The 13064-nt window shown below is 37.5% G+C and overlaps 1 protein-coding gene across 1 annotated transcript in view; it reads left to right on the top strand.

The window, feature by feature from the left end:
- The window catches only part of PLPPR1 (phospholipid phosphatase related 1), a 660783-nt gene extending 652641 nt beyond the window's left edge, over positions 1-8142 (top strand). Inside the window, exons 10-11 of the mRNA XM_081280540.1 lie at positions 3665-3796; positions 8074-8142. Of these exons, the coding sequence (XP_081136666.1) occupies positions 3665-3796; positions 8074-8106 (165 nt within the window). The 3' untranslated portion in view covers positions 8107-8142. The remainder of the gene's footprint in view (positions 1-3664; positions 3797-8073) is intronic.
- Positions 8143-13064: the final 4922 nt, after the last annotated feature.

The raw sequence follows: 13064 nt of genomic DNA, 5'->3' as shown, positions 1-13064 counted from the left end.
AGGCAACCTCTCCTCCAGCATCCCAGGAAACTGCATCCTGGCCCCAGGAGTCATCATAGTGCATTTATCCTCCTCAGAAATAGGAAACCCTGCAACTATCCACAGCAGTTCCTTTTGGAAGGCCTCTTGTTATTTGAACATGCCCTTGGGCATCTTATTTCCACCACAGTGGCTTCTACATATAATCTTCTGGGAGAGGAATTTTGGTTAACATATTTTTCTCCACATCTTTACATTTGTTTTTTTATTAATTTTTTTATGTATGACAGCAGAATGCATTACAATTCTTATTACACATATAGAGCACAATCTCTTATATCTCTGGTTGTATATAAAGTATATTCATACCAATTCATGTCTTCATACATGGATAATAATGCCCATCACATTCCACCATAATTTCTAACCCCATGCCCCCTCCCTTCCCCCACCACCACTCTGTCCTATCTAGAGTTCGTCTATTCCTCCCATGCTCCCCCTCCCTACTCCACTATAAGAGTCACCTTATATTAGAGAAAACATTCAGCATTTGTTTTGGGGGGGATTGGCTAACTTCACTTAGCATTATTTTCTCCAACTCCATCCATTTAGCTGCAAATGCCATGATTTTATTCTCTTTTCTTGCTGAGTAATGTGGGACTGCAAATTGGTGCAGCCAATCTGGAAAGCAATATGGAGATTCCTTGGAAAACTGGAAATGGAACCACCATTTGACCCAGCTATCCCTCTTCTCAGTCTATACCCAACGGATTTAAAACAGCATACTACAGTGATGCAGCCACATCAATGTTTATCACAGCACAATTCACAATAGCTAAACTGTGGAAACAACCTAGATGCCCTTCAGTAGATGAATGGATTTTAAAAAATGTGGCATATATATCTACATTTTTAATATTTTAATGCCTCAAATAGATGAGGGCTTGGCCACCTGCTCTCCTAGAAAATCTCTTAAGCTGAGTTATGTGGGAAAAGGTGAACTTCTATTCTTATCTTGTTTTTCTATCCACCCCCCATGGTTTTATTGATGTATAATAGTCAGATAATAAAAGGCTAATAAATTGTCCAAGTTGATAAATTTTGGCATACAGATATAGTCATCTCTCTCACTCTTTATTTCCCCTCTTCCCTAGGCAACCATTTACCTTCTGTCATCCTGTTAGTTTGCCTTTTCTAGCATTTCACACAAATGGAATCATATGATGTGTGTTATTTTTCTGGCATCTTACATCCAACAATCATTTTAAGACCTATTCATGTTACAGAATACATCGATAATTTATTCCTTTTTATTGCTATGTAATATTTTATTGCATGGCCATATGTCCATGGAGGTACTGGTTTTTTGTTTTTTGTTTTGTTTTTGTTTTATCTCTAAGGATTTACAATAGACCCAGAAGGATTTACAATGAATCACCAGACCTAGAAACCCACATTCTGCATGAAATAAAATCCCGTATCATAATCAGAAAGCCTCCCCAAGGAGAAAAGAGCCGTCCGTTTCAAAGGCCTCCCCCGCCACTTCCCTTTCTGCCATTTGCCATCCAAGACCCTTTATGAATGACATCCCCCAAAATTGATTGTACAGTCATATGACATACCTCCTTTTCCTTGCCTGTCTGAGCTAACTCAGTTTCTCAACTCATCTGCTAAGATGCCACAAAAAAAGGCTCACACATTTATTCAGAACCCTGATTTTGGAGCTCTATTATACTTTGAAGTTACTTTGAACAGACTCAGTTTCTTTCTGTAACAAAAAAAAAAAAAGTCTCATCTAACATAGTCTGGGTCAAATTACAGAAAAAGTGGTGCTGGAATGATCCCAAGATGCCAATATCTCATAAGAGATAATTCCAGAGGAAATTATTTTTAGAAGAGGGAAAGAATATAGGTATCTTCAAGAAAAGAAGCCATTCAAAGGGAGATCAATGAAACATACATGAAGACTTGGGCTCAAAAGAAAAGCTAAAACAAACAGTTTTGACATCCATCAGTCCTAGAACCAGCTATTCCCAGCTCAGGTCAAAGAGTATTTCTGACTGTCCCCAGCAATTTTGTGGGGTCTTTGTAAGATGATATCTGTGAATGCTGCTGTGTTTGCTGGAGCCCCAGACAAATTCTCCACCAACATAAAATTTCTTTTCTCTCAGTATCTTGCAGTCCTGTTTCCTACCACTGAGTTCCTGTCTGGTCTGTTATTACTTTCAAAGTACTTCACAGTTGTTAAAATGTGTATTCTAAGTGACCTTTACCTAAGATCCAGATCTGCTATAGAATTGTGTTGGCATAAGAAGGACCCCCCTTGACTACATGTGCACAGCTCACAGACACATATGGGGCTAGGAAATGGGAGAGGAGGGATGTCATGGCGGAGACTGGAAACATTCCAGAGACTTGGAGATTTGGTGAGGAAACAGAGAGGAACAATAACCGAGAATGGCCGCGCACTGGTGGCACATGCTCAATGTCATTTTACATGTTTGTGTTTCCCATAAGAATGTGAGGCAAAGGGCAAGGACATTATTAGTTGAGCAATTATTACATACTCTACTCTTACTTTGAGCACATCAAATCATGTGTTCTTGAGCAACCTTAGCAATATTTTTATCCATTTTATAGAGGAGGAAGTGAGGTTCAAAGTCACCAAACTTGCCTAATAACCACCCAACCAATAAGCCATGAATCTGACCTGGGTCACTCAACTCCAGGACTCCCTTCTTCCATTCCCCAAGCAGAGGGAGTTTAAGAAAAACTGGAGATTGAGCTGGAGGTAAACCAGATAAAGAACGTTTATGTAAATGGTCTGAAGGGTGACAGGAAAAATTCAAAAACACCAGATGTAGAAACAAAGATGCAGAATAATGCAAAAAAAAAAAAGGCAGATAAATGCTACGTAGGCAAAAGGAGCAAAGAATATGATAAAAAAATGCTTGACTCTGATAGAAAAATGAAGAAAAAATGAGTAATAATTTGTAGGAGACTTTTTTAATGGCAGTAGTAAAAAACTACCACTAGTGAGTCATTTAACTCCAAGATAATAGTAGTCACATAGTTTGAGGATGATCAACTTAGGTAGAAATTAAAGACCAGCGAATGTTAGCTGAGTACTTGCTATATGTTTGGCACTTATTAAGAGGCAAAACAGTCTAGAAGTGTGATTTAAGGGCTCTGGAATTTAAACCTCTGTGTGGCCTTGGACAAGTTAACCTATTTCCCTTATCTAAACTGGAGACAATAATAGTACCTTCCTTGTGAAATTATTGGGTGGGTTAAATGAAATGAGATAAAACAGTCAGGCTGGTACCAGACACATAGTGGTCCTCAATACATGTTCCCTGTTACTAGGGGTGGTTCACATTCGTCATCTTTAATTGTTACAGATCAATGAGGTGGGTATTCCTATTCTCATTTTGTAGCTAAGGACACAGGCTCAATGGTGTGGATTTATTGTCCCTGGCCACCTGGTGAATACACAGCTGCTTCCTCAGCACTTAAAATGTACTCAGCAGAGACCTCAGACTTTCTGCTGGTCCCCACCACCTCATTCAAAGGAAAAGAGTCACTGTAGTGATGATATTCACAAGAAGAGGCCTGCAACTTTTAGAGATGGCCAGGCACTGATGGCTCTAATCTCACCCCAATCTTTTTTCCCCTCATCCTGCAGGGAATGTGTGTGGTCCATAACTTTAAAGGAACACAAGGATCTCCTTCCAAACCCAAACCTGAAGATCCCCGCGGAGTACCCCTAATGGCTTTCCCAAGGATAGAAAGCCCTCTGGAAACCTTAAGTGCACAGGTATAGTAAAGTGGATTTGGCAGAGCAGACCCACAGGCTCAAACCTGTGACCTCGGGAGGTCAATCAATCCATTCCCCTATTGGAGACAGGACATCACTGAATCTACCTGACATCAATAAAAATCCAATTCATTCATTATAAAGGCCTTCACAAAAAGGAGTCTTCATAGGCTCGTTCAACTAGTCCTGAATTCATTCAGGGATTTGGCTACCATAAATCCTCAGGAATTTCTTAGAAATGTTCAACTTAAACCCAAGATGCTTTAGGATATTTGGACCCCCCATGTATTATCACATTTGTGATGTTTTGACTAATAGTTGCCTTTGTACGTATAGTTGTCTTGGTATCTGTAGGAGATTGGTTCCTGGACCTCCAAAGGATACCAAAATTCAATTTTGGTTAGGTCCTTTCTCTAAAATGGTATATTATTTATGTATAGCCTGTATACAAACAACCATTTGAAATCTGTAGATAAGTTACAATAACTAATATGATGTAAATGCTAAGTAAATAGCTGTTATATCATTTAGGGAGTAGTGACAAGGAAAATGTTCTGTATATGTTCAGTACAAACATTTTTTTTTCAAATTTTTTGATCTGTGGTTGATTGAATCCACAGATGGGGAACCCACATATATCAAGGGTCAACCATATTTGGTGGAAAAGGTTTGGCTACAGCAAATGATTTAAGCAGGAGGCATAGTAAAAAGGCTACTAACTAAATATACTTTTGGATCTGTTTTGATGATAGAAATCCCATGCAACCCCTACTTTTTTTTTTAGAGAGAGAATTTTTTTCTTTTTCTTTTAAAATGTTTTATTAAAAAACAAGAATTTTTTAATATTTATTTTTTAGGTTTCGGGAGTCGCAACATCTTTATTTGTATGTGGTGCTAAGGATCGAGCCCAGCCAGGCGAGCACACTACCACTTGAGCCACATCCCCAGCCCAACAACCCCTACTTCTTGATCAGTTATTCTACAACAGGACCTTGTTTCATGCCCAAGATACCAAAATATATTATATAAAGCACACAGTCCATGGCCTCAAAGAACTGAGATGAATAGGAAAGACAAATATAAATAAGTTACCATATGATGTGCTGAATCAGATAAATGCTCAAAGTGCTGAATACAAATTCAGGGGGGAAAAAAACTATTCTGAGAAAACAAGGAAAGCCATAGAGAAAACTTGCCAACTGAAAGGAGCCTAGAAAGATAGTATTAAGCACTTATTTTTGCTTAGAATATTTGCTCAGTGCTTTACAAATGTATTCTTAACAACCATATTGAATCGGTACTATAATTCCCACTTCCCAGACAAAAATACTGAAGTCAGCACTGTTAAATTATTTGCCCAAAGACACACAGCTAGGAAGTTGGAGAGCTGGGGATAAGTAAGAGTTTTTCAAGCAAGTGGGGACAGCTAATAATACAAGTGTTTTCATTAGAATGCTACTTGTTTCAGGTATCTGGGGTCCTACTAAGACATCTCTTTTCTGTGGTAGTCTATCTTAAGAGTTTGTTTATAGGGCTGGGGATATAGCTCAGTTGGTAGAAGTACCTGCCTACCTGCCTCACATGCACAAGGCCCTGGATTCAATCCCCAGTACCACAAAAAATAAAGAAATAAATAAGAAGTTGTTTGTTTATACTTGGTATTATTACTAAACCATTTTATAGATGGTACAAGGAAAACCCCTCCCATTGTAATTATCATGCACTGTGTATGAGTGTAGTATGAATATTTTTATTATTTAAAAATTAACTATCAGACTTCTATCTGATAAGCTATCCTATGTCTCTTAATCTTCAATGAAGTCTTATTTTTATTAATGAATCAGAACAGAAAAGCAATAAAGCTATTTTCATTTTGGGAAAAATAGTTAAGGCTCATCATGAAACCTAGTTTTCAGTATTTTTTTTAACTTGTTTTGTCTTGTAGTAAGGTGAATATTTTCAATGGTCTAATTAGAAACAGCATATTGAAAACATTTTGTTTTTTCATATATAACCTGATAGTGCCAGCTGAATGACAAATCGTCAACAGTATCTTTTAATAAAAATGGTAAAACTTTAAAAGCTAGAGTCTCTCTTTAGCTTTTCTTTATTATCCAAGTAGGTTTTTGTGCCCAGTATGGTCACAGTGTCCACTATTTTTGAGATGAAGCAACTGAAAACAAAGATAAATTTTAAAAGAGCAAAACATATTTGGTATGTAAATATACCACAGGGAATACAATCGTATTCAATCTCTGCCTCCTTGTAAATGCTTTCCCCTCAATGTCTTGGTCTAAGAGTAATTTATTGGCATACCATCATTCTGACCAACACTGCCCATACATTACCTTCTGTCTAAAGCTTTTCCTGTTTTCTTTCTCTCTTCTCCTTCAAGATTGTTAATAGTTTATCAGGCCAAGAGATGTCTAGGACACATTAAGAAATTAAATACCACACTCATACATTGTTGGTGGGACTGCAAATTAGTCTAAGTATAACCACTCTGGAAAAGTAGTATAGAAATCCCTTGAAAGACTAAAAAGGGAACTACCATATGACCCAGCTATCCCACTCCTTGGTATTTATCCAAAATATCTATAAATCAATATACTATAGCCACATTAATGTTTATGATAGTACCACTCACAATAGCCAAGTTATAGAATCACCCAGACGCCCATCAACAAATGAATAGATTACATAATAGAGTTCTACTCAGCCATAAAAAATAATGAAATTGCCAGGAGTGGTGATGCACACCTGTAATCCCCGTGGCTTTAGAGGCCGAGACAGGAGAATCTTGAGTTCAAAGTCAACCTCAGCAATGGCGAGGTGTTAAGCAACTCAGTAAGACCCTGTTCTCCAAATAAAATACAAAATATGGCTGGGGATGTGGCTCAGTGGTCACATGCCCCAAAATCAATCCCTGATATCAAAAATAAATAATGAAATTATGGTATTTGCCAGTAAATGGATGGAAATGGAGATCATCAGGCTACGTGAAATAAACCAGATGAAGAAAATCAAGGGTGAAATCTCTCTCATATAGGAAAGCTAAAGCAAGATAAGGAAAAGAAGGCAGGGGTGGGATGTACAGGCTATCATTAAAATAGAAGAAAGATCAATGGAGGAGGAAAAGGAGATCAGAGGGAGGAAGGAGAATGGAAAGGGAGAGGAATTGTAGAATGAATTTAACAAAATCATACTATGTGCATATATAAATATACCACAGGGACTCTCACCTTTACCTTTATGTATATACAGAAAGCACCTAAAACAAATAAATGAGAAAAAGGAAGATTAATAGAGGAAGGAGAATGGCAGAGGGACTAGGTGAGGGAAAGTAGGTGGGGAACAGGGACTGAAATGGAATAAATCAAATTTTTAAACTGAAGTACCAGTTTTGAAAACTGCTATTATTAAGACAGATGAAATATTTTGAATCTGTTATTTATCTCAATAACTGCAGTAAGACTATGCATAAATTTATTGTCCACTAGGAGTGTAGTTGAACTTCTTTCAAATTTGTCACTATCTTTGTGACATCTCATCTAGATACAATAGACAAGGCCTTGGGGTGATGATGACAAGATATATAAGAAAAAAAATTGATAGAATTACAAGGGAAAATGCACATTTTCAATCATGGTGGATTTAACACATTTTTCTCAATAATAAGTAAGCAAACAAAATATAGTAAGGATAGAGACAATAAGATTGGTCTAATACGCATTATGTATAATCCTCCTCTAAACATGTGAAACAAATCATAAACAAGAGCATGAAGCAAATCTTAAGTCAGTTTAATGGCTCTTGCATTAAGTATTCCACTTTCTCTTAAAAATTTTTTTGTAAAGATAACTAAAATTAAACCCCAAATTACATATCCATTGGAAAATATTAAACTTCTATAGAACTCATGACTCAAAGAATAAATTATATGGAAAAATTTAATTGAAAATGTTAGACATTAAAAAATCATTTAAAAAGTGTGTGGGGTGCAGCTAAAGTTACTTTGAGATCCTTAAGTGCTTATATTAAGAAATAGCTGAGTAAATATGAGAGGCATATATTTTGGTGAAGAAATGATCCTACTTTGGTTGGGGAAAGAAAAAAAATCAGGGAAAATTTAAATGAAGAGGGAATGGAATTTAAGGGGAGGGAACAGCAAACTCGAGAAGACCTGAAAGAAAGGGGGTGGCGAGGGATGGATGCATGCAAATATGGGGCCCAGTCAACCCATCCCTAAAGTTTTATCTGCTATGTTTGTTCTGCAGAATCACTCCGCCTCCATGACTGAAGTTACTTGAGCTGACTGATGAGACGCCATCTGTTTTTTTTTTTTTTTAACCACCTTCCAATTCAATACTTCAAAACACACAGTTACTGAAGGTCAAACTGTGAAGACAAGTATTATGTTTATCTAGTTAGAGGCTAATGTTTTGTACATTTTTTTGTATAAAGAAGTGATGTAGCTTGCCCTGATCTTTTTTTTTTTTTCAGCTTTAATATATTTATGCCAGAATTTTAAAACCAACAAAATTTTCTTCTTGTTCAAGTGTGCATTGAAGCATCACATTTATTCAATGGTTGATGTTTTGTGATATTTGTACACAAACCTTCTTTTCTCAGTTTTATAGACACAAAATTAATATAACAATTCACTTTAACCTTTTATTACCACAGTTGCTGCCTCCTTCAGAATTCTTGAATTTTAAATGGAAGTTAAACTTTTGAGTTGCAGGAAGGACGATGTTGGTTAATGATAAATCTGAATCAACTGGTGAAAGAAAATCTTCAAAGAGAACGTTTTGTTCTGATCTGTTAAGTTATTGCATCAAAGGGTAGAGTAATTATTAATGAAGTAGCCTTGTTACACTAACAATTGGCAGAAAATCTTAGATTTGGTGGGTGTTGGGTTATGATTATTTCTTAGATAATGGCCTTGCCCACCAAGAAACTGGAATGATATCTTTGGACAGGCAGGCAACAATGCAGCTTTCTCTCCAAAAAGCAGCCAGCACCGACCTCCCCTGTCAACTCAATGGTTTTGTATATCATATTGTATGGACTTTATATGAAAATGAATATTTTACAGTTTGCACAGTGTTATTTTACAGAAAGGATATCAAAGCATCTACAACATAGAGCCCCAAAGCAACAGCTTCACTTTGGGCTTTTTAACTGTTCTAGGATTTTAACTGCATCCCAGTTTTCTAGCATGGTGATAACTAATGTGTCCCTCCTTTGAGAGAAGGAGCTCCTTGTCTGTACTTATCAGAATGTTTTCTTGACACTTCCATGTTGGCTCTTATTAGCATTTTTTGTACATATTTTTTTTTCTAAAGAGAAGAAAAAAAAAGTTATCACAAAATGTATTCTGGCTTATGTTCTTTCTTCATGCTGCACCCACTGGGCAGAGATATTTGAACAGTTATGAAGTGACCTCAACAGAGTTTATGCTTTGCATTCCATATGAGCTCAGATAAACACAAATAGGGAAATGACCCAGAGGTCGTTCCAATAAGTGTCTGTGTGTGTGTGTGTGTGTGTGTGTGTGTGTGTGTGTGTGTGTGTTTAGGCAAAATAAAGGAATTTCTTAAATTTTTAAGATATTTGGATGCACATTCAGGATACCTAGCATGATACCCCCGAGTTGTCAATAAAAAGTTGGACATTCATTTTTAGGAACAAAAGTTACATTTGCTAAAACTTTCCTGAAGCTTCCATTTCATTCTGGCCTAAGCTCTCCTACACACACTCTCACACACATCTTCTGAGTGAAATCTGTCCAAAGTGGGGGAGGAGTATATAATGTATAGTTATCCCAGATTCTGAAACACATGCTTTCACATACATGATCTGGTAGTTTCCAAAACAATGAACCCAGAGAAGCTACTAGAATCCAAAACAAGTACTACATGTAACCACCAACATTATAATCCAGGTCAGCCTGACTCCAGTTTTCATTTTTCCACTACAATAAAATGCCTTTGAACCAAGTCCACATCTTTTCACAGGTTTTTCAGTGTGATAGTTCAGAAGACGGTACTGGAGAGAAAAGAAAATTATGAGGAGTCATTTGCAAGATTTGAGCTCTCCAATCTTGTGTAAGCTACCTAAGCATAATATCACCCAATTTCAGAATGAATTTATTTTTCTAAACATAGATTAGGATTTTTTTTAAAGCAATAATGGCTCAATTTTACTTCATTGTTCATAAGACATTCTGAAGAACTCTGGCGGACTGTTGTTTTTGCAATACCCATTTCTTATCATAGTGAAAAGTCATTTAAATATTTGGTCATTAGATCATATTTCCAAGAAGAAAAGTTCATTCGATAAAGTGAGTCTCATTATCCTTCCACCTGTACTTCCATGAAAGACCTATCCGTAGTGTTTCGAAAGCCCCGGCTGAAAATTCAGTTTTCCTAGCCTTGAACTTTGCAGGTTATCAAGTGCCATGCTGTGAAAACACCCCCAGGGGTTTCTGGGAACCCTCACTCCTAGGATTCCCCCAGTCAGTCCAGTTTCTTTCCCATATTATTCTTTGGCGACCTTGGTGTTGCCTCTGTTTAGCACCAAAATCCTTCACAGGTCTTAGATTTATCTTTATCATCAAGTCTGCCATGTGCAATTCATTTTCTTCAGGCTGGGGACCACTCTGCTAGCATCTTCTGTCAAGGGCAAAGCCCTCTGTCCAAATAGGACAGGTATTCACTACAGCCTAAGAGAAAATGAATTCTGTGAACGTTTCTTCTTTTTAAGGAAAGCCCAGAGAAGCCTGAGAAGGTCTAATTCCCTGTGAAAAGGAATTGGAAAGAAACAAAAGAAAGGCTAATTAAGTGGGTTCACATAAGCAGCCTCAACAGACCGTGAACCCTGTAGATATCTACAACATGTTCCATACCCAGAACAGGGCCTGACACAGAGAAAACACTTCATGAAAATTTGTCCAATAGATGGATGCCAGAATTCTCCTTAACTTGATTAAAGGGAAATGGACTATGGCTTATTTGTAAAGAGAAACTTAATGGGGCCTGAAGGTAGCAGGAAGATGAACACATTTAGATGCAGGGATGACAATGGTGAAGAAACTGCATTCAGCAGTTATGAACAGATGAACACCCCTTCTGGTAAATTTGAAAGATCTCCCTCCCTCCCTCCCTCCCCACCCCCCCCCCTCTCTCTCTCTCGTTGTGATAGGCAAAAGGGTTGTGGGTAACTCTACTGAAACAGAGAATGCAAACAGCCATAATCCTATACTCAGAAGGAGAAGGGGTAGTTATCATTGGGATGATTTAATGAGGAGAAGAACAATAAGTGACAAAAAACTTAGCTTGACTCCCTATTACATACAACTACTAGGACCTCAAGGGTATTGAGTATCTTGGAGGCAGATACAACAAATACCTGATTGCCCAAGTTTAAGTAGGTCACATTGAAGACATGATATAATTTCTGCTCTGATGAATTCAATTTGAACTAAAATTAGTGTGTCATTTACTTCAGACCCTGTAATTCCACGAAAATTTTGTAATGAACACCAAAACTCTTGTTCACATCCTACCTCTTCATCCAGAATGTCTCAGGATTCATGCCTTCCCTCATAAGTACTTAATAAATATGATGTGCTAAGAACTGAGTGTATGCAACAAAACAAACTGATCTGCTTCCTACCCTCACGAGACTGAGAGTTAAGTGTAAGAAAAGGAAGACAACCACAATACATTTGATATTAGGGCTTTGATGAGATATGTATTTTAGATGGGGAAGATAGGTTTGTTAACAGTAAAGGCTTCTGTAAATAAGTAACATTAATGTGGAACTATTTAGAATAAGTAGGAGAGGACTAGACTGACAGTAGGAGAGAAAGCATAATAAGCCAAGAGACTAGCATATACAAAGGCCCTGGAGCAGGAAGGAACTGAAGGCAGGCCAGTGTGGCTGGAAGACTTCGAGTGAATGAAGAAAGGACACTTGACAATGCTGGACACTATGTTGGAGGTTTTGGACTTCTTATTATGAACTTTGGAATTTATCCTCCAGTGACAGGAGACCTTTAGTGAGCAAGAGAATGTCACAGTCAGATATGTATTTTTAAAGGGCACTTCTATAAATGTGTGTGGAACAGGTTGAAGAGAATCCCAAGCAGAAAGTGGGTGATCAATTAAGAGGCTATTATGTTGGTCAAAATATGATTATGACAGGGACTAGGGTGGTAATGGTAATAAAGAGAAAGTCGGAAGGATGTGAAAAATTGCTATCTCATCAGCTTGAGATAGCCTGGGTGTGGAGGGATAGTCATTTCCTCCTCAGAGAACACTTTTCCAAATTGAATTCTCCCAGTTCACAGGTGATGGATGAAAAGCCAGTAAGAAAAAAAGAAATTGGGGGCTGGCTCAGCGGTAGAGCACTCATCTAGCACATTCGAGGCCCTGGGTTCGATCCTCAGCACCAAAGAAAAATAAAGACAAAATAAAGGTATTGTGTACAACTAAAAAATAAATTTAAAAAAAATAATTTTAAAGAAAAAAGAAAAAAGGAATCAAATTTGGATCTACTCCCTAGTCCGCTGGTCCCATGTGAGGAACCAGGTCACTCTACACACATTCCCAATAGCAGAAATGACTGTCAGGAAAATCAGCTTTCATACTACTCAAAACTGGTGCCTCTGTTCTCACCCTGGCTTGCTTGTTTTGATATCTCGTGTGTCCACATCTGTAACAGGTTATATTCTATGACCTTTCCATGAAGCCACCTAACTCTGTATAGGAATGGAAGGCAGGTGAGGGGAAGCTCTTTTCCCTCAAAGACTTTCTTTGAGGGAAAATGTACTAACTTCCCCAATTAACCTTAATAGAACTTCCATCTATTAATTCAACTCAAATACTTTGAAACAGAAAACAGTTCTTTTGGGATAACATTCAATGATACATAAAGTCATTTCTCCAATAAGTCATCCTATAAAGCAATGTTTTTTTTTTTAAATTCCCAATGATGTCCTTCCATATTTCACAATTGGGTAAATCCAGGCTTACTGTAGTCACATTTATTTCTGTACAAAATTGTTATGTCCTCTTCTCATTCACCATCATTATGATCAACAGTTTCTGCCCCTGTTTGGGCCATCCAGTGTAGTCAGGCATTTCTCATTTCAGTGTTTATTCATTCTATTCTTTAATAGCCATAAGGTTGAAAGTGGAAACAGGTGGGTCCTCTACCCCAGTAGGCTGTGGACCCAATGAGGCCCACATTTAAGGCTCAT

Source organism: Spermophilus citellus (assembly GCF_964194105.1).
Source record: "Spermophilus citellus genome assembly, chromosome: 2".
NCBI lineage: Eukaryota > Metazoa > Chordata > Mammalia > Rodentia > Sciuridae > Spermophilus > Spermophilus citellus.
The sequence above is the reverse complement of the archived record's forward strand: the minus strand, read 5'-3'. Positions and strand labels throughout refer to the sequence as shown.